At 39.6% G+C, this 23,016-nt stretch overlaps 1 protein-coding gene across 4 annotated transcripts in view; it reads right to left on the minus strand.

The window, feature by feature from the left end:
- Positions 1 to 23,016, minus strand: part of CIP2A (cellular inhibitor of PP2A) — a 39,281-nt gene that overhangs the window by 1,814 nt on the left and 14,451 nt on the right. For 2 of the 4 annotated variants that reach the window (XR_008429374.1, XR_008429375.1), the window contains exons 14-21: positions 21,933 to 22,125; positions 19,637 to 19,711; positions 19,443 to 19,553; positions 18,509 to 18,705; positions 14,546 to 14,628; positions 13,912 to 14,051; positions 12,681 to 12,822; positions 7,465 to 7,638 (exon numbers count right to left, since the gene is read on the minus strand). Coding sequence is in view for 2 of the 4 variants with exons in the window: in XM_053935465.1 (XP_053791440.1) it covers positions 12,652 to 12,822; positions 13,912 to 14,051; positions 14,546 to 14,628; positions 18,509 to 18,705; positions 19,443 to 19,553; positions 19,637 to 19,711; positions 21,933 to 22,125 (970 nt within the window). In the remaining 2 variants the exon portion in view is untranslated. Of the gene's footprint in view, positions 1 to 7,464; positions 7,639 to 11,263; positions 12,823 to 13,911; positions 14,052 to 14,545; positions 14,629 to 18,508; positions 18,706 to 19,442; positions 19,554 to 19,636; positions 19,712 to 21,932; positions 22,126 to 23,016 lie in introns of those variants that run through there. The other 2 variants (XM_053935466.1, XM_053935465.1) reach the window with 2 other exon arrangements.

Consider the following 23,016-nt stretch of genomic DNA (forward strand, 5'->3'; position numbering starts at 1 on the left):
AGATACATTCAAAGGCAATAGCAATGTCCATTATACTTCCAGTTACCCTGAAGGAAGATTCGGCTTACTCTTCACTGGACACACAGACTTGGGTTTTAGCTATTTGCAACAATTGGAAAACTATTCTGAATACACCTGAACTGCTTACAGTTTTCTAGTGACACAGAGAATGTCTGTACCTTGTCAGGTAAAAAGCATGCCCATTAAAGTATGACACCAGTGAGCAGAATTTATTTCAATGAGAGAACTAACCAGAAAGCAGATGTTTAGATCCATTCTCCAGAAATAGTAAACCAAATTACATATAAGCAGTAGGCACCATTCTGTCCCATACTCATGCAATGCAGACAGGTCTTACTGATTTTTTCATAGCATATGCATGAAGTTCAAAGTTCAAACCCAAATATTTCCCTAACCAGAAAGGACACAGTCTTTGAGACTACAGATTCAATATGTGTTTTAAGGAGAGTTTTAAAAAAGTATGAAGCTTATGGGAAGAGGTTCCTTCTGCACTCTCCCTATTCCCGATACCACAGCCTGTTTGTTAGCAGTAACAATGTGTGACATGTCACATGGGGCTCTGCTGAGATGAGCTCCACACCCCTGACCCTGAATCACTGATAAAGTCATGACATGGAAAAAAGGGCAGCCTGAGTGCCTTCACAACAGCCAAGCTCTGGGACTCAGCAACGCCTGCCACAATCCTGTTATCTCATGTAAGTGTCTCCTACCACTGTTATCAGAACCAGAAATGCAGAGGTATTAGCAATAGAAAGCTATTTTGGCACTGTGCTCCCTCACTGGATGGGGTTCCTGTCTGTGTCCCACTGTCCAGTCCAGCAGCAAGGAGCTGAGCACAGGGAGCACGTGTGTGTGGGGGCAAGGGGGACAACCACCACGGCTGCCTGAGTGGGGGCATTCCAAGGGAATCCAAACCAGTCATTCAGCCACACCTGAGCAAATTCAGAGCATTTGGTTTTCCTTAGTGTCACCTCCCTTCTCTCCCTGCCCTCACCTAAGGGCAAGATGGTCTAGGAGGTAACCTGTGATTTCCCTTCACACCTTTTCTTGGACTTGGGGGAAAGCATTTGGCAGAAGGAGAACACCAACAGACCTCATTGCTTGTGTCTCCACTTTTACAAACCAAGACAACCAGAAATGGGCAAAAAAAAAAAAATAGCTAGCAGAGATTTGTTTCAAAGATATCCCCTTCATCCCATCAGAAAAACCGTCAATGAAACAACAGTGTGGACACCTTCACCTTGGTTGCTGCTGCAACCTGACAAAAGATATTAAGCACTGACAAAATTGACAAGATTCAGCACTTGCCATGTTTATCAGTTTCTTTGGAGATCTGAAATATCAAAAAAAAAAAAAAGGAATTCAGTACTTGCTAAGAGAATATTTTCCTAGCCATAAAGGATTAGAGTCCCTAAATAAATGAAAAGCTAAAAATTCTGTGTGAACTGATGATACGAACAAATCATCAATATTAAAAATGCAAATACAGAGAGGATATATACCATCCTCCCACACCAATGGTATTTCTGATCAGCCAGTCTAAGTAAATCCAGCCCAGCACTTACACACTCAGCTTGAAGTAAAATATTAAGGACAGAATAACAGTTAAGAATATGACAATGATGTTGCCTCCAATAGCCTCCAACCAAGCATCACTAATCCAGGAAATTAAGAGATGAGATCAAAAGAAACCCAACTGAATTGAAATAAGAGACATGCAGCTACAGTCTTCAAAAAGTCTTCATGTTGTGGCACAGTGAGGACAGATTATGACTAAGGCATCTATTTGTATTCCTATGAGCCTTCTTAGAGCTGATTCCACCTTTCTGGACTCATTGAATGAGTAATCACTAGCATTCATTCATTTTATCTGGCTTTTTTTTCCCCTCTCCTTCAGGAAGTTCCTATTTCAAAATGTCTGTGTGGAGACTGAACGAAAGGCACCAGCTGTGGCTCCTGTACAAGATTTCTGTCCTTCTGGAGGAGCAGAGTGCTATTTTAAGGGCAGAGCCTCTGGAGAAGCACAAGACAACCAGCAGCCACCAAACTCTGAGGAGGCTGGTACCTGGTTTGCCTGACTGAAGCCTCACACAAAGCAGCCCATTCCGCACGGGTTTGGCTTTTAATATGGGTTAGGGCATTTTGCTCTCTAAAGGGAGAAGACATACAAAGAAATGCTGGAGGGATCCTACAAGCACCAAATGTTCTCTGTGGTTCTCCCTCATTCCCAGTAGCAGGCAAGGTCTCAGTGGCATGGGGGACATTTCAAGCAGAAACATGCAAGCCATTCAACCATTAAGCTATTTAACCTTTCAAGGCTAGAGCTAAGTGACATAGCTAATCCACCAGTGTGTCTGTGTGCACTCTGTCTCTCCCATAAGAGTGACACCCCAGCCACTGCAGAATGATGATGGTAAGTTGCATTATTTCCAGTTTCACAGTAGAACTAGTTAAATTTTTTTAGGCTATACTCTAGATGTAACATTAAAGACAGCCACTGCTAATAACTTAGCTTAATTATTAGTTGATTTATTCATATACATGCAGGCAGAGGATTTCAATTATTTTTAATTATATGGAAAGTTCCAAGTGTCTTTTTTATTCCATTAAGATCGTTCAAAACTCTGTAAAACCTGCAAGCACTTAATTCTTTAAATGCCAGTTTTTAATTAATTTGAACTCTAAAATATTTGTAGACTGCAACAACCTAATTCATTTTTAAAAGGCAAGGTTTTACATCTGCAACAAATATGCTCTATTTTCCATTGGGATTAAAGATCCAGCCCCTATTTGAAGTGCAAAACCCTCTTCAGCCCTAACAGTGGAATTACAAGTGACAGCAGGTAATAGAAGTGCTCCATCAGCTTGGGCTGTGTGCTGCAAATTACCTCCAAGTAATCCAAGTCCACTGCTCCCACTTGCATGAAAATCTGGGCACTGGAGACAGAAACAAGTGTTTCAGCAAGCCTTTGGTGGTAACGGCCTTGGCTTAACCCCTTACTTACCAAATACTTCCCTCTTTGTGCAGCACTGGATAAAGGGAAAAGCCAATGGCCCCCTCTGACAGCCACCCTGCAACAAAATTTGCTAGGTACCCACAGAAACTCTAGCTTCAGTGGGTAGCTTCAAAACGGAAAGGCAAAGGACTTTAAATTTGTAAGCAACAAAAATAAGGCTGTGGTTGTGCTACAGATATCTCACCACCCACAGCTACTTTTGTCTTCACTGATGATTTCTAATGTCATTTGATGAAGGGGAAGTGACCCCAGTGACAGCCCAACAAGTCAGTAGCTGGCTGCAGGCTGGACTATGAAACCAACAGAGTTAGGAGTTGTTTTTGTCATATTCTGTATCCCAGAGCCCAGGCTTGCTAGCACCTCCATAATTTCCAAGCCAGAATCATGACATGCCATTTCCACCCCAGGGACCCCATTGCTGGAAAGTTGTAGGATGTGATTGGACCAGGTGCTATACAATCCCACCTAGTCTCCCTTTCCCACAAAAGGCTGGACCAGATGATCTTTCCAGGTCCCTTCCTACCTGGGCTATTCTATGATCGCTAGGGGCACAGAAAAGAAGAAACTTTTCTGTAGAGCAAAACAAAGGCTTAAGGAGGACAAAGGACCTGATCCCACTGTGCACAGATTTTGCTGCTTTCAGTCTGCACTGCTTTAAAGGCGTGAAAGTCACAAAGTCCTTGACTGGCATGAGCCAAGTTGGATTTTCATCACACCTTCACACAGCTGCTGGCTATGAGCTTCCTTCATATACAAATATAGCTAATGTATACAGTGACTGCTGGCTTGATTCCTCCATTTGGAGTGAGCAATGCATATAGCCATAGTAACCAGCTCCTGCCACTGAGTCCTCCTCTTCTGAAGGCAATCCATTTATGCATGGCTCTGTGATGAGGAGTTCACATTCCTCCTGTCTGGAAGAGCAGGAGAGGGAGTTCTGGCTCTGCAGTTCTGCCACACGCTGCAGACATGACAAGGCTATTGCTCTGTAAGTGGTTTTCCAACATGTCACATGCATCTGTTACATGCTTATCGACCCACTTCAGTCTGTATAAACGAGCCAATATTCTCTTTCCTAGGCAGTTATTAAAAATGCATCATCAATGTGCAGTAATATCTCCAAACAAATTTCTTAGTCAAGATATTAATAGTTTTAAGTATTGGATAAATATTTTCAATGAGCTCATGGAGTTTCGTAGCAAAATAGGCTTCTAGCTAACATTCACGTTAGTATTTCTCCTGCCTTTTAATGCTTTAAAGATATGAGCATGCCAGAGCCTTTAACACAAGATAACAAAATCCAATTTCACTTGTCTTGATCAGCCTTTGTAAGTGCTGCTACTCAAGTGCTGAACTCAAGTTCCAGATCTGATCTAAGCTTGATCCCTTTCTAAATGGGTAAAAATAAACACATCCTTTCTTGCCCTTTATGGACACAAAAACACTGCAAAGAAGGAAGAACACTTGTACTCTAGAGAACTGAGCCAAGCTGCAAAGATTACCTCAAAAGGGCACACAGCAAGTACTACTTTAGTTGTTGAGCTCTTTATGGTAAATAGTGGTGTTTATATATAAAATAAAAGATTCATATGGCAGTTTAGACTACAGACCTGTAAAAAAAATCTCACCTCCTTCCCCAGAAAGCCCTAAAGAGGTTACAGAGACCTTTGCATAGAAGAATAATATGCAGAGACCATGAAAAACCCTAAAGCTATTGTGATATTTTTAACTGCTAAGCAGGACTTTACTGAATAAAAGGGAAGCTGGCCATATGCATGAACTGTGGAAAGCAACTATTTTAGACAGCAGTGAAACAGGTTTGACCTAAATGCCCGAGCCCAGAAATTACCAAAGCCTAGCTGGCATCAGTAGCTCATGGAATCCCTAAGCTGTGAGGCATGAGTATAACTATCCAACAATATGAATGGTCATCGTTTAATATTTCTGTCCAGCAGAGTTCTCATCCAAGCACATGTCCTTGCTGGATTTTCCTGGGACTGATGATGTTTAACGAGTCTGGGAGAAACCCAGGAAAATGTTATCACAGAACAACAGACAGAGACTAATGCCAGACCTCAGCTACCCAATCTAAAATTGTTATCACACTTCAATTAATGGAAAATAGTTCCCAAAGATTAGGACCATTCCTTCTATCTCTCCTCTAATTACTTTCAATCTAAGTTCTGAGAAATGGAAGAACTCTGGGGAGGTGATGGTGTAGGGGACACTCTAGTTTGTGTAAGACAAGCCCCATGCTTCCTAGGTTGTGGGGCAACCCCCACTCTTGCATCCGTCTATCCATGGATGTAGTGTAATAGTTTTTTAAATTACCCACATCACACACAGTGGTAAAATTCTTACAGATTTAAACACTAAGACTTTACTTTTAAATACTTTCCCTCTTAGACTTGTTTATACAAAACCTCAGCTTTATCTCAACGGGATAATAAGGAAAGATAGAGGGGACTTAACAAGTATTACCTTCCAACAAACAGCAAAGTTATCACCTGGAGAGCTGCAGCTTAGGACTTGCACTCATTTGGGGTCGGCCAAAAGGCTTTTCACCCTCTAGCAATGGTCACTTGCAATCCTCCCTTGTAAGCAGAGTTGATAAGCTAATAAAATCCTGACTGTAGCTTAGGCCTAGCTTCTGTCTTTTCTTCTCACCAACTTATGAATAAAGATGACAGAATCATCAGGCCTTGAGTAGTTAGATATATAATAAACAAGGTTGGGGAGCAGGAGGGAAAGAGGGAAGGAAAAAATGTCATTTGAGTACTCCATGCTTCAGAAATAGAACACAAATTGGAGGCTGTGTGACCTCGCACCAGCACCTGCGTGCATAAGCGCTCTGCTTCCAGTGCTGTGATTAGATGCTATTTTTCCCCCGGGGGCTCTGCCTCATTCTGCATATGAGATAGGTCTGCATGGGGAGGAAGGCAGAGTCAGGTGGTGAAGGAGACTCTGCTGTCTGCTTGTCCCTTTCCACTCTGTTGCAGAAGCTGCCTTGTGTATGAGTCAGAAGTGGGAAAAGAAAGATGATTTTAAGATTCAAGTAATTCCTTGCTGCATTAGTATGCCAGGAGGCTTCACTACAAAGTACCTGTGTGATGGTAAGCAAGCCATTTACACCAACTTTCAGACAGACTACCATAGCTGGTTGTATTTCCTATGTGGCTAGAGGTTGAAACCCCTGATTTGCATGGAAATGCTGAGAAGAAGCACATAAAAGTACGGCATGCCAGGGCTGCAGCCAAGGCCACCAGGACCAGCCTCTGGAGCGATGGAAAGCACACTTGTGCATGCAGGTGTGAAGTGTTATGGACTAACAAATGGAGGCTTTCAGCTTTTCACATAAGGAGCCCCAAAACAGCAGTTTACCCCAATGCATCTTGGTATCATGAAGGCAATTGTATGTGGATACTGTAAGTACCCCACAGAAATGACTGACTGAGAAAGGCTACACATTACATATTCTATCTTAGGGTTTAATAGCTAAAGGCAGACATATCTTTGCACATACATAACCACAGAATGTGCTCAGCTGGAAGGGACCCTCAAGAATCACCGAGTCCAGGTCCTGGCCCTGCACTGGACACCCCAGGAGTCACACCATGTGCCTGACAGCATTGCCCAAATGCTTCTTGAATTCTGTCAGGCTGGTGCTGCAACCACTGCCCTGGGGAGCCTCTTCCAGTGCCCAGCCACCCTCTGGGGAAGAACATTTTTCTAATATCCAACCTAAACATCCCCTGACACAGCCTCATGCCATTCCTGTGAGAGTGTTTGAGCACTGTCTAAACAGCAGCAGCCTTTGAGCAGCTACATGCTGCAGCCCCGTTCTGCTGACACAGGGAGGGCCAGGAGCAGCCTCTGTCATGGCTCTACAGAGCAGAGCAGCCTGTTAACCTCTCTGGGGGAGAACAGACATCTGGGAGGGTAGCATGCATCAGCCAGCCCAGAGACTGTGCAATCTAAGCACACCTGGCCTAAAAATACAGAGCACTTTGGCCAGACACTAACCAGAAAGGATGCTGTTTCCCAGCATATTCATACACACTCCTTCCCCCAAAAAACAACTTCTGCTCTGGATAGTGAAAGGCAGGAGGGCATGTGCTTGGTCTTTGCAGAACACAACTAAAGCAATAGCACAATGCCTCAAAGCACATTCTGAGCTTTTTGGTGCTGAAGCAAACCACTCAACTGATACTGAAATGAACACAACTCTGCAATTTCCCACTGCCTTAGAAAGCCACAACAAAACTCATATTGTTTCACCTCATCCTGAATATAAGCAAGAAAATTAAATGCTTCTTTCAAAACTAGATTCACTTCCAATTACTAGACACATGACAAAAATAAACCAAAGATATTTTCCTCAGCTTTAGTGTCAAAGGATAAAAAGAGGAACAATTAAGGCACTCACCATGACACATGAGCAAGCAGAGATGGTCCCCGCACTTCAACTAAGATTAAACAAAATATATTGTAACTGATCACCACTGGACTTTTTTTTCCTTTTAATATCAGGCTTATCATCATCCTCTGGCTTTTTAAATTACAGTAGCCTTAGATTTCCTTATAGGACATCCCGGCTATGCTGCAAAACATAATTGAAATTCAATATTTGAGTATCAATGTAAGCAAATAATACACCCAGATAGATTATTCTGAAGTAAAACTGAGTCCAAACAAGAGCTGCTTGCTTACAAAATTAGTTTTTAATAACTTAATACACTGTAAGAAACCTAAGCCAGATTGTTAGCTCAGTTACTCTAAAGAAACATTTAACCAGTACAGTATTTGTCCTCTCACATGAAGGCTTAGCTACATATGGGTAAATCAAGGGCTGGCCATCCCTGCTATGAGTGGGATCCTAGCAGTATGAGGTGCTTGTTCTGCATGCAGAGATAACCTTTCCAAACATGTACAAGATCCTTTGGAATTTAATCAGTGCCTATTCAGTGAAAACTCACAGGCTGGACTAGAGTCTCTGTAACATGAGCCAGCCACTTTCAAAGAAAACTGCAGTCAAATACAGCCAAAGGTATGATGATACATCCAAAGAAATCTAGGAGTATTTCACTCCTGTCTTAGGATCTGGTGACACAATCTCACCCTTTCCATGTACTCCTTGTCCCAGAGTACAAGCAATGCTGGAAATGTCTCAGAAAAACAAAAAAACGAAACTGTGCTGTCTGCCTCTCCAGACTTGCAATGTTGCAATGAGGAATGTGCAAGCCACCTCCATCACATTTCTCAAACACTGATCATTTCTGACACAGAGCTTTAGAAGGAAAAGATGTTTTAATGCTCTGCAAGCAACCAGCGCTTTCAAAGTCCATCCAAGCAGCAAGAGTACAATGCCCACTCCCAAGTAACATGCTGTCCTTGGCTTGTCACTTCTTTCTTTAAGGAGAAAGCTGGAAGCTTTGTATCACACATGTGCACAGTATGCTGTGTTTAGGACTAAGATTGGGTACTGGCTGAAAAGATACTTCAGATCACACCCAAATATACTTCAAGATCCTCTGGACCTTCTTCCTTCCTGCCTCCATACACCAAATAAAGTGTTTCACTACCTGCTTTCTTTGAGGTCATGCAAAGGCTCAGACATTGTCTCAGCATCTTTGGATTCAGTTTTACAATAATGCACAGTTGATACAAAGAGGTTGAATACTTCCTATTGCCATTAAGATTTGCCTTGCCTGTGATCCCTTTTGTCCCCACAGTCCATTTTCCAAGCTAGGCCAGAGCCTGCACTGCCACACTTAAGTTCTGTGGGAGGTGAACCTACAGACCTTTCCTCACAGCCAGGTGCCTTACCCCCAACACCTTCTTTTTTGTTCCTTTGTCTCTTATGTATAGAAAATACAAAAGGCTACCTAACAGAGAAAGTTGTGCCCCAATTGTTTCATTATATTCCTTTCCCTTTTTAGGGGTTTCTCCACAAACCTGCTCAGAAGGGAAGATACTGGTAGGGCAATGCAGCATTCAGTGATGCTCTTACACATTTCTCCTGGAAAGATGGGACAGTGGGGCAAACACCACAGAAGTTTTAATAGTTAAGGACCACAAGTTTGCATATTTCCATTTCCAAAGACATCCTCTGTAACCAAACCAAATCTATTGTTGGCAAAGTGCAAAGTGGATCCAATGTTTGCTTAACACCCAACACAGCCCAAAAATAATGGGTCAGGAAGACAGACTATACACTGGGAGCAACATTTAACATAAGGGATCCCAAAACTCCTGAGTTCCCATTTTTAGACAAAAAGCCAATGGCCATAAAAATCCCAACCCAAACTGAACTCCACCTTCTGCACTCAAACTTGCACTGAAAGCTCAGTTAAAAAGTCATGTGGTCAGTCATGCAGGCATAAGAGGAAACACAGAAAAGTTCAAGTGTAATGCTAAGCATGAAACACATACATGGACCGAGCTGGCTCTTAGTAACTGCCCTTTATAGGAATTATTCACAGCAAGACAAAATCTTCCAGCTAACCAGCAGCTCTGCAACCAAGAGCATCAAGCAATCTCAGGTCAAAGAGCAGCATGCCAGAAAGGACACAAGGTTGTTGCTTAGGAAAGGTTTAATGTACTGCAACCATAAGAACCTCAGGCACAGCAGATTCAAACAGAAGCTGGGCATAAAAAAGAGACACTACCTTGTTACATCTGCTCTGACATTGATGCCCTCTTGGATACAGCTGAGCAGAACAACCCAGACTGCTATTCAGGAGGTGGGGAAGCACCTGGCCCTTGTTGTCAGGCATGGTCTGGGTCTCCCAGAATATTTACATCAACAGGTATTCAACTTCCAGTGTGGCATCACTCAGCCTGTTTACCCCTCATTTCTCTGTACTCATAGGAAAGGATCCAATTTAGCTTGGACTAGGGTAGAGAGAAAAGGATGTGTCACTGGGGACATAAATCTAGCAGACTGTTCCAAATTTCAGCACTCTGCAGCAGGGAAATTGGTGAGGGAGATGGAAAGGAAGCATGCTTCAGTGAACAAATCTGAAGATTTCAAAAGTTACCAGATGGGAACGCATGGAAGAGTTTATTTATATATAAACCAACTTTGCAAGGTTGAAAGCATTTTTGAGATATAAGTACTGGCCTAAAAATACCTCATCTTTGGCTGCTAACAATAAACTCCAAGAAAAAGGAGCAGAGAACCTCTTCTTACATCTTCACAAGAATGTTGAACCAAACCTATAAAGCCGGGTGTCACAATTTCAGTGGAGTCTGTCCCATTTTTGGCCTCCACTTATTCCAGAAAAGCACACTGATAGACAATTCTAGACATGTCACTCTGAATAAGGAAAACTGTAAACATAAAAGAGAGCTGGCATAAATCCCAACCAGCAGCTATCACTTTCAGCACTGCTGAATCTGTAGCCTAAGTGGTTTCTAGATTTCTTTATTCAGAATTTTGTTTTGTTTACACCATCACTAAATAAATCCTACTGGTCATCATGAGCACTAAATACTTCCTGAAAAATCTATCCAAGATCAGAGCAGCTGTTCATTAGATTGCTTGCTTTAAAGAGGCCTTCTTACCAGCCCTTACATTTAGGATCACTTTATACTTCCTAGAGCAAGGCCATGCTTTGTTTGTAAAGCTCCAAATTCCTACTGTTTGTGCAGGATATTAACTTCATCCTGAAGTTAAGAAAATTCCAGTTGAAGTTTCACAAGGTTGGGAGGAATAGGTTTTTTGTCTACATGAAGTTGCATGTGCCAGCACAAATACCACAGCACAAATATTTTGGCCACTTTACTACCACTACTAGTAAAAAGCTCTGCCTTGTTTATAACAGGGAAGTGTGGGGTGAGGGGGACAATGAAAGGAATTGGTTCAGGTAAAGTTTCCCATTCCATCTTCTATATAGGTGAGGATGATCAGTTGGACTTAATTCAAAAGTAAGAGTACCATTCCACAGGCTGTTTTATCCTAGGGGTGGGAAGGACTCCACTAATAGATCCAAACAGCACACAAGGAAAGCTTCCAAATTTCAGTAAAAGATATTTCACCAGGGAAAAGCAAATGGTAGGTACTGTCAGTTGGAATCAGTGGTGAAAGAGAGGTGAAGAGATGGAGAAGAAGGGGAAAGTGAAAGGCTAAAATAAACCACTAGCAGGGAAATAAAAAAAGATCAAAGGATGCACAATCGAGACTAAAGAGGAGTGCTAAAATGAAGACAACAGACAACAGGTGATGAATTGAAGCGTATCAACTCCAAACCCTGTATTGTGTCATTATTCCCAGTAAGTACACCAAAAGTGAAATAGAGAGCACAGAAAACACACAGTACAGAAAAATAAATACACATTTAAGGGTATTTTTAGGCATGATTGAAGTAATATACAAAGCCATATAGAATCACCTGTTAAATGGAAAACTTTCTTCAGATTATGTAGAATAAAAAGCAGCTACTTTCAGATAAGAAGTACCGGAATGCCCAACACTGAGATGTGACAGTGCTCAGAACTAAGACAGCACAAAAGTCTCTGCTTGTAGAAAATGCAATTGATAACCTGACATGACTCAGATAATTAAAAATCGACTATTACAGAGCTATTTTTTGTGCTGGTGCCAGCTACTCCCTGCACTAAATGAAAGAGCCTGTGGGGAAAGGGAAAAAAAGTCCAATGGCACGGTGGAAAAGGCACATAACATGAATATGAAAATAGCACTGGGAACTTTATTACAGAACTATTTTGATTACAGAACTGGTAATATCACAATGCCTAAAAGCAAAATCCCTTACACAGGTATTTCTTTGCATTAATTAAGTACAAAAATCTCCAGGGTTTTTTTACAGTATTGAGAGACATATGTTTTAAACAAAATTTTAAACAGACAGTAGTTTGTTAGTTCCATTAGCCACTATTCACTACCTTTTGGAAAAACACTGCCACAAAAAAACACAGAAATGCTGTCAAAATGCCTGGATGCATTTATTTTCTATGCAACCCAGAGTTCAGCTACACTTGGCTTAGAATAGCATATTGAAACAGTACATTTTTCCAGTGGGGGAAAAAAAATCAATATTTATATACTCTGGATTCTGTCACATAAATGCTAAAGATTAATTTATCGTTTTCCGCACACATGTACCTTATTGTCACCTTACTCTGGTGAGCAGTTTGATGGCTTCTCCCTCCCATTCCACCATTTGACAAAGTCAAACTGGCATTTATCAATTTAGTTATTAACATGCTTGGCATTTCCTACTAGAATTTGTTTACTTGAGCACTTTCTGGTAGAAAAGGAGGAAAAAAACCCAAATAACAAAACCCCTCCCAACATTTACTTACCCCTTCCCCATGACCAAGACATTTATAGGGAAAGCACCCATGTCTGCAAATTTACTTTGACACTAAAAGTTTTTAACCCATTACACTGACAATTTCTTTCCCAAATGAGTTTGCAAAACTCCAACTAAAACCCCTTAATTCAGCAGCTCTGATAACATTTTATTTTGTTGCTGACCTTTCTAAGCAATAATTGCATACCAAACTGCCTGTGCTGTGTACAAAGCTAGCAGTCACCCCTATAATTTAGCTCACTTAAGAGAACACATAAAGCACAGGAAACAGAGCCCTACAAACTGAGGTTCACTGTTTCTGCACCTTGCTTGCCATCGCTTAGTTTGTGAATTGCTGCAATCACACTGGTATGTATGTCCAATTTTTCCTTCTGCAGATTTATGACTGCTTCTTTTTCTGCCAAGCAGCCTTCCAACTGGGATTTTTGAACTTCCAGAGAAGATGCCTGGAGAAACAAACAAAATGTTATAGTTTTCTCTATTACCAACTGAAAACCACATAATACAGTGAAAGCCGAGTGGCCTGGTGGTGAACTTAAGCAAGTAATTAAAAAACAGTTTTAAAATTACAAGCCTGTTTCAGAAATCTCCCTCAGCTGTACAGCTGGTACACATGAGTGCTTACAGCTACTGCCACACTGCAAAATGTTGGATACCATGGGAAAGTACCAACCCCTTTGTTATCATTGTGCTACCATCTACTTTTCATTTCAAGCACCACAACAATAAATATTTACTGAGAACAAAAGAAATATTTGCTATATAGTGATTAATATTGCCTGAAGAGATTAAGCTTTTGCTTCCAGGAAATGGAAATACACTACATGTGGTTGTCAGACTGCACACTTTGCATTTGCTGATCAGTTAGCATGTAAAATGAATCTCTGCTTTGTGATTTTAGAGGGAGTCTTACTTGCAGTCAAGGACATGTAGGCTGCACTGAAGCTTGGGGGATTCGTTTTCTGGGGGGTTTTTTTGTTTGTTTGTTTGGGGTTTTTTTTTTTTTTTTTTTTTTTGTTAACATTATTCTGTTAACTTGGCATAGCCAAAGTGATCTCTCTTTTGAAAGAAGACACTTTTTTCTTGGAAATAAAAATGTTTTTTTTTTTTGTTAGAACTTCAATGATCAAAAGAACCCCAGGCACGTTTTGGTGCATACATATGTACCTTAATTCAATGTGAGAAAGGGAGGGAAAGCAAGCCGACCTATTTTCTCAGTAGTCAAAACTACTGAAGAGGAATTTGTTACATTCTGTTATTTAACATTCTGCCACAGGTTTGGTGGGTTTTTTTCCCTTCCCAACATTATGTACTCACATACCATGCCTCACAGAGTCTCATTAGAACTTAATCCTGACTTAAAACTCAAGAGGTACACAATTAAAGTTGAGAGAATTTGTTCTTGTCCATTACTACATCAGCTACTCTAGGGTCTTTAGATATTTAATCATCAAAATACTGATTTACCAACTCTATCAAGTAAACACATACCTAAAACTCCAGTCTCAGGAATGCAGGATCAGGTAATTCCTTACCTTGATACTCAGTTCTTCCCTTGCTTGCTGTGTTTCACTTAATTCCTTTCTAAGAATATCGATAGTTTGTTCCATATGTATTTTTTCTTTCTGCTGAGTTTTTATTTTTTCTTCCAGAACATATATATTCTGTTGCAAGGCTTAAGAAAATTAACACATAAAAAGATCAGATGCCAAACTTAGAAAACAGATACTGCATTGGCCTGGGAAACAAGGGGCTTTTTTTATTAATTTTTTTTAGACTCAACATGGCTGCTAATTGAACTACTGAGTAGTGCCACCTACTGCTAAATTTTAGTGGTTGCTTCCAGTCATTTGCAGAGAGTTAAATTAAGCTCTTCTAATTTGCTTTTGTATAGAAAATAGTTCTAATGAACATGTTGCAATAAGATCCTGAAGGGACACAATATGCAGAGAGTCAGTCAAGTCTGGGAAATCAACTTCATGCATACTTCCTAAAAGATTAAAATTTGTTTTTGTTTCATTCAAATATTAAATTAGGTATCAGTGCCCAACTTTTAAGGTTTACAAGTTGCTCAGTAAGTTATAGCAGCTTATCTAGAGCCCATAATAACAACATCTAGTTAATACAGTTAGTTCTCTAGCTTCAGTGACCTTTAGATAGGTGACTTACTTGCTATTGTGCCATCTCTCTCCTGTAGCTGTTGCTGTAATTCATTTCTGCGATGTTCACTTTCTACTAACTGTGCAGCATTCCTAAAAGTGCAGAGAAACAAAATTTAATTATTAAAATGAGATATGCCACAATATCCCTTCCCAAGAAGCTAAAATGATTTTTGTATTATTTCCTATTGTTGTCAAGAGCTTCAAATCATCAAACCTATGAATGTGCATGTTGTGAGCAGAGATAGATCTTATTTCCTTCCTGCCACCATGACCCAGTCACTGCCCTTCTCTGATCATGGTAGGAACTACTGAAAAGGCTGATACCTGGAGCACAAAGGCCAGAAACTGGTGCCTTTGATCACAGCCACAAATAATTCAAAATACTGTGGCACAATTAATATTGTCATTCAATGCAAGTAAAAATTCCCTGCCATTAGTGATTAAAGACACTGGGGTTTTAGCTCTTGCTATGCTCCTGAAGAGACAATGCAATTAGTAAAACCTGTTTCAGGTATTATCTGTATCTATACACAAAAAAAACCCATTCTGAACATCTCCTGGATTGTCACACAGCACTCAAAAGTGACCATACCATAAGACAGTGACAAAGCTTTTGTACAGGCCTGCCTCAGTTCTCACTAGCTGGGGTAATCCTCAGTTTCCACACTCATTTAATACAGAGGTACTGGCATCTACCAGCAGTACAGCTCTAACATGAGCACTTGACATTCTCTGAAGCTAATCTACTTTTTCCATTAACAGCCAGACTAATTTCTAAGGCATATTCTATTTGCCACTTGCCTTGCCTAGATGGCATCTGATGTCACTTTTGTTTACTTGTTTATCCACTTCCTATCTACCAGTTTCTAAGCTGCAGCCTCCAGCAAGAGGGAGGGATGTATATTTCCATTGTCTCCATTTCTGTGGCAGTTCAAGAGTATCTATATAATAAACTGCTCCTCCAGACTGGCATTAACAAGGGTCAGTTTTCATCAGAATATCTCCCCAATTACCCTGAGCTGGATACTGCACCATTTGATGTAAGTAGGCAAATTTATTCAGTAGCAAACTAATGTATCAGAATGAAAATTTTCTATCTGAATCAGAACTCAAGGCAGTTTGAGTTTGCTCTGATTACTGGCAAGTCAAGAGCCTGGAAGGGTGAAGTGAGCTTTCCAAGTAAAACCAAGAACAGCCTTTTATTTCTCAACTGAATACAAGGCCTGCCTAGGAATATATTTTAAAGACATCTTCTGAAAAGTTATGTATTAAATAAAATCTGTCAAAGAAGAACCTATATTCCCTTAGTTACAATGGTGAAAGGTATACCAGACCTCTATTTTAAGCCATCAAACATGAAAAATTACTTTTCAAGAAGCCATAGGTAATGCTAGTTTCATAGTTGAAAAAGATGTTTTATACCACAGGCAGAATATCACCCATCATGACTTCTAATGTAACTTTCAAATGTTTTCATTGAGTTGGGTTGGTTGTTTTGTTTTTTTTTTTTCCCAACTTGAAAACATTAAGAGAAAACACGCAGGCTAGAAGAAAATACACGGAAATTTTTGCGTGATAAAAGCATTTAAGAATTCAACAACAATCAAAATAACACCTCCATACTCTCCCAAATGCACCTAAGAATTGGGTCATCATCTTTCTCTTCCTACTATTGCTGAAGTCTGTTGATATTCCCTCACCACCTCCAACCAATTAAGGAGCAAATAAAATAAACCACCAAAGTCAGTACTACAGATTCTCATTAAACATAAACATAAAAATAAACCCTGAAACATCTTTGGCTAACTTCACTTCTCAGATGTTACTTACAGCACAGTTGAAAAACTGAGACTAAAGTGCTATTTAGTTTTACTGTTTGACTTGCTTTAAAAAGACTGAACTGATCTGTCATTCTGCTGCTTGAGTGATTAATTTATTTTCATCATTGTTTCTACTTGTTTATTTAGTGAATTGCAGTAATCTGTAGATCTTTATATTGTTTTTCTTTATATTGTTGTTCCATACCTACAAATCAAATGTAATTGCTTTTGAAGAGAGCTTTTATTTTAATAGTTTGCCAAATAAAAATATTTGATATGATCTGTGCAATAGTCCCACTCAAGTGACAAGCCAGGTGTTTCTTTGGAAGGGGAGGTGTTCAGCCGAGTGTTTTTTGGTGACAGCTGGCTGTTATTGTGTTAGATTTTTTGGGACTGTTTTTTTTTTAAATGAACATACTTAGAATCATAGAATCATTTAGGTTGGAAAAGACCCTTTAGATCATTGAGTCAAACCATTAATCCAGCACTGCCAAGTCCACCACTGAACCATGTCCCTAAATGCCCCATCTATACATTTTAGATACCCCAGGGATGGTGACTCAGCCACTTCCCTGGGCAGTCTGTTCCAATGCTTGACTTGGAAGAAGAAAACAGACAAACAAACCAACCAGCCAAGCTTCAGAGGATCCCTTACATATTCTGAAGCATTAATGATCAGGAAGCAACCTCCCTCCAGCAGAAAACTTAACAACTGACAAAACTATAAATATCTTTAGAAATTTGCAAAGACCTTATCTATAACAGTTTGTATATGTCAGTCATTTTTAAGGGACCCTTTAAGGGTCCCTTAAGGTCTATGGTCTTCTATGATCTTGTCTTGTGATACTAGAAACTGAGCATACTGAAGACAATGCAGTGTGTAATTAATACAGGCTTATGAGGCAGATTTCATGCTCTAAGCAAACATTTCCCTACCTTTCTACCAAAAGGCAAATTCTATCCCCTGATGTCAGTCAATTGACTGTTTTTAAGGAACATATTTCATATTTGAAGTATGAAGGTTGTTTTAAAAAGTAAGCTTTTGCTTTAGAAACACATTGTAAGGATTAGAAAGTTTTGTTCACAGTTTGGAGAATTAAAAACTGTTAGATACTAGATTGAGGCTGATTTATTTCCCACGAATTAGACATGTATTGTCTAATTCGTGGAAAATAAATCAGCCTCAATCTAGTACATACACAAAGTGTATGACTGCCTACAATTCAAGTAAAAATAGAGGCACTTCCACAATGACCATACTTGACACTTATTCAAGAAATCTAGTAATGGAAAAAAGTTTTATACATTTTCCTCCCTCAATGACTCATTTATTGGCAGCAATATGCTTTCAAAATTGTCTACTAATGCTTGCTCCTGTTATTAAGCAAGAAACTTGGTCTCAATGTTACCAGTTACTTTGCCTTGCTGACACCTAGTGTCAGCTCATGTAAGCTGAGAAGTCCAAGCTCTCTTAAGCCTTTATTCTTCCAAAGCACATTTGATTTCCAATATTTTCTATCTTTATGTACTTTGTGTGTCTCATAGATTCTTTTTAGCTTAAGATCCCAAAGAAATAATGCTTATAAATAATTCAGGACACACAATGTGTCTCTTTCCTCCATACCTCACTTTCACCTAATTTATGTCAAATTTGGTACAGACTTGACCAACAATACCAAGTCCTACATTATGCAAACACACTGATATTGGCTGTTTCTCCAGAACTCATGCAAGCATGTCATCAAGACAGCATGTAAGATCAAAGACAGACATGATATAATCAAAGAGCATGATATAATGCTAACAGAAAATAAGCATTGTTAGTTCTGTGTCTTAGAGAACAATGGTCTCTTTTTATAGAAAGCTTGTGCTATTTCCTCAACTGGACCTTCAGCACCTACAGTTCTCATTCCACCAAAAGCTGAATGTTAGTATATTAATAAATTTAAGTATGTTAAATGTAACATAAATTTGAGTTCCTGAAAGACCTTATTGACAAGCATACAGAAGGAAAAAAAAAAAAAAACAACCTTTTCATTCAAAAACATGACACAGCATGTAATGTTGCTCTTTTAATGTGCCTAGCACAGTAAAGGACATCAGAACTCTTTTCATATGAAATACTTGTTTAGAGATCCTACATGTCTTACCTCTGAAGGAGATCAAGAGTGGATTTTTTTAATATTTCGTGTTCTTCAGCAACTGCCTGCAACTTCCTGTTGTGCTGAAAGAGCTGTTCAATATCAGTCTGTGCTCTTTCAGATTCTACCTGTTGAGCCTTCAGCAAATCGTTAAGCTCTTCATTTTTTCGTTCTGCATCCTTCAGCATTGCAGCAAGAGTTCTTGCCTTTGGGTGGAAAGATACCCCCAAATAAAAAGGGAAAAAAAAAAACACATACATTAAAGGGAATTCTGTTTCTCAATTTGTATTAGGCATGCTTGAGGCCATAGATCTAACACCAAAATGTCACCATCTACATTAAGAAAATAAATTCTCTCACCTAATATTAACTACAAATTAATTGGTTCACTACATTCCTTTAGCTCCATTTATAGACAGTGTGAGGGAAGAGGGAAGAACAAAGTAAAAGATGATACATTTTAGCTGTGGATTTAGTAACCAGTAGCACAATCTTTAATATAACCTTTAAAGAATAGAAATTATTCTCACTTTTCAATGTGCAGCTCAAATACAGACCCTACAAAACAAGCTTTATTTGCAAGTTCATCTCTGACCAGTGAATCAAAACGGACAAACAGGAAACAGTTCTTTATATACCAACAAATTTGATAGAGAATTCTAGTCAGTGGGTTTATTACTTTTTAATATTGCTGAATTACCACTAATGGTCAACAAATTATATTGAGCAGAGCAGGCTGGTTTTGCTGACTTCTTGTAAGGGAAAGGACATTAAAGAAAACTGTGCCAAAGAACAGTCCAGAGGAAAACAGGATGTTCATGGTGAAAATTAGGACTGCCCTAACTTGCAAGCACAGATAAGCAGTATAGTTTTCATGTGTGGTCACAGTTAAAGCTACCCAGATAATCATTACTCAGTCCCACCTTGAAGCTCCTCAACTTACCTCAGACTCAGCCTGGGCCCTCTGACACCGGTACTGAGCCATCAGCCTCTCAGCCTGAGCCAGAGCTACTGCCTTTACTTCCAGTAGATCCTGCAGCCTTGTTTCTTTAGACTGCATATAGGGAGAACATTTCTCATTAACATTTTCTGATAGTACCAACTGCAGCGTCCCCATGCACATTAGGCTGTACTCACTGCTAACGCCAACAGCTTCTGCTCGTACACATCCATTATGTCAGATATCCTCACATCAGCCGAGGGCTCCTTCATCTGTGGGAACGTTTTCCAATTACTGATACTGGAAATTTCTATTTACTTACCCAGGTAACATGTCCCTAAAGAGCTCAGTAGTTTTGTGAACTCCCCCTGCCACCAGACTTTTTGAATTCTCATTTTTGTATCTGAAGCTATCTACTCAAAGATATCCACCTGACCCTTGAGAAAAGTTGTGAGCAACTGAACTGGTTAGGCTTAATAGGAGTCATCTGCAGAAGACTATCAGTCCAGCACTATAAAAAGGTAAAATCATTCCCCTTGGTCTAATCTTTGCTGGAGAATTAGCAGGCCCCTCATAGGACACCTAAAATAATCTGCCCTAAGATTAACAGCACAAAATGCATATGGCTCATGCACTGAACCATTGAAATGCAAAACTCCTTGTTCATACTCTGTGGCTTTCTCAACATACATATTAAGAGAAAAGGCCCAGGAAAGTTTTTCTAGGATACTGGAAAGGATACTATTGAGGACCTACAGAATCTACTGTGTTAACCCAATGACTTACTAGAGGAAATGCACCATGTATGGTACAACAAGTCCTAAGTGTTTATTGAAGTATATGCCTGAGTCAAGTGAGAATGCTACTTGGTGATTTCAGGATATTTTCTCTTAGGCAGTGCTGCTACAACATGAGTTCTGAGCAGCTCTTCACAATTGCTTATGCACAACCAAGTGCAAATTATGCCAGCTGTTCATACATTGAGCACCTACAGAAAAGCCACCATCTCCGCACCATCCTGAACCTTCATGTAAGAATGCTTTTTGCAAATTAACAGGAGATCCTGTGTAGCTCCAGTTCTCAGCTCATTTTTCTGTCCCTAAAGTATGAAACAAGTAGTTTATTTTCCTACTTGCAAACTTAAAATATCTAAAGGACATAGAAATGACTCTAAGAAAAGATCTAAGAATGAAATTACCTTCACTGTCTCAGAACAGTGATACTATGCAAAGTGTTCTCTCCATTACATTTTTACAAGCATTTGAGCTTCACACAATACACAGAGAGAACTCAATTACTGGATATTTTAAATGAATGTGTATATTCCTTTTGAATTACTAATTAGAAGGTCTAAGAAAAGAATCACTCAACAATTCATCAATGACTTTCTTCTCTAAAAAAAAAAAATTGAATCAGGTTTACAATCTGTCACATTACTGTGAAGCATTAGTATTGTGTAGGCAGCTGTTCTTGCTTTGATTTACATTACTATAAACACAGTAATGCACCCACAGACTGTCATGCAGTCCTGAAAAGAATGATCAATGGGAGCATCCAGTAGCAGAGTAAAAAGTAAGCCAAGGAAGACTCACCTGACCTTTTTCACTGTTATTCTGGCATCTCTGTGAGATGGTAGCTCTCTGAGTTTCACTTTTATCAGTTACAACAGAAAGATAAGAGTTGCAAAGCTAAGGCTGGAGGCAATACCACTCATACAGATATCAAGCTGTTACCAAGAAACTTCTATTCCTTTTCCCAATTTGCATACTGTTCTTTTAAGCCAAAAGAAAACAGAATCAACAATCAATTTCTCAGTTCAAAGTAGCTACAAAGCAGCTAACTTGCATTGAACAGAAAAGAGAAAGAGGAGATATATTCAGTATCTGCCAGGATGGCCCACAAAACAGCACACAGTATGTGGTGCCTGGTTGGGTGTTTCATTCCCAATGCAAGTTGCTGCAGAGGAAAGTAAAAAACTGCCTTCTGAAATAATAACAACAACTTTCCAAGAAGGCCACAAAAGCTGAACTGCAAATGCTAGAGTCAGCTACAGCCAACAAAAGGAGAATGTCAGTATGCATGTTTAGGCACACAAGAGATGCACCACACTTCTCTGCAGTACCACAGCACCTCTACTCTATTACAGGCTATTTCTTCGGAAGCAGAGGGAGGAGGTTCCTTGTATGTGTCCCTGCAAGTCTAGGCAGCGGGACTGCACCTGGCTCCTGCCTCCACATCTGACAGCTAAGATGACTCTGGGCAAACCCACTGGAGAGGGCCCTCAGTAAGGAGCCCTACCTTCAAGTGTAGCTCAACATAGCATCTCTGAATTCTGCTCAGGAGCTCAGTAAAAAGAGCACGTCTAAACAGACAGAAATCTAAACCAAACTTAACAGTTCCACACATGGTAGTCTGACACTTAGATTTTGATTTCCATCCCTCCCAGTGAAAGAAGTGTCAAATGTTCCACAAGGATATGTAAATTCTACTAACCTCTAGTCCAGAATGAAGTTTTTGTATTAATTCCTCAATATTTGAAGCTTTGGAGTCATTACTTGAAGGATAGGATGAAGAACACCTCACTGAAGTAGTGTTGGTCACAGGTGCCTGCATTTGGATTCTCTTTGCTCTGTGCTGCATTTCTTGTTGTCTGTAGGCATTATTTGCTACAATGCTTTCACCCAGCCTGTATAAACATGAGGCTATTAATGACACAACTTGCTACAAATAGCATTGCAAGGATTGGAGATGAGATCGATTTCATAACAAAATGTACAGTCACATTTGCACTATCACACCTTATGAAGATGTGTGTTAGGCATGTGCTCAAACTGGCCAGAGATACAGAAAAAGGGGAAAAAAATGTATCGTGGCTAACCTTTAGAGACAAATACAGACAAATCTCATCAGAAAGGGCATAGTGCTCAGCTCTTTTTGAGCAACAGATCATATCTCCTATGAACCTGAGAAACAGGTTATTTCACCTGTTATTATTCAAATTAACTAGGCCACTGTTTGTCTCAAAGAAGATGGATAAAGCATTAGTAAGAATTTTTATTTGGCATAAAAATAAGATTGAATCAAGAAAAGGCAGACTGCAACCAATAAACCTCAGTTTTTCATTGTCTGCAATTCTATTTTACAAGACTGTATTGCATACAGCACATTTGATTTTGTAGAGTTTTAACGAAAATTTAAGTATGCAGATAAAATGCAATCTCTTTAAATTTGTATGGGAAAGAGAACTCAAAAGCTTAGAAAAAAGTAATTTCAGCACCTATATTCAAGTGTCTGTATGTAATTTGTGGCTGGTATTTTCAAGGCAGGTGTCAATAACATGTTTCAAACAAGAATGATAAATCAAGAGCTGATTGTAGAGGCACCAGTTACAAATTTCTTGCTCTTGAGAAATTCCTTAATTACTAAGCTATCCCAACCACTTCACTGAAGTGGTGTCTCAACTGTTTCCTAAGCGGAGCATAGCTTATTTTTGACTTGCATTTATAGATATGTTATTTGGCTGTTCCATTGTACAATTCCAGACATATTTGATTTTACAGATCCTTCATTCTTTCAG

This window comes from Vidua chalybeata, chromosome 2 (genome assembly GCF_026979565.1).
Source record: "Vidua chalybeata isolate OUT-0048 chromosome 2, bVidCha1 merged haplotype, whole genome shotgun sequence".
NCBI lineage: Eukaryota > Metazoa > Chordata > Aves > Passeriformes > Viduidae > Vidua > Vidua chalybeata.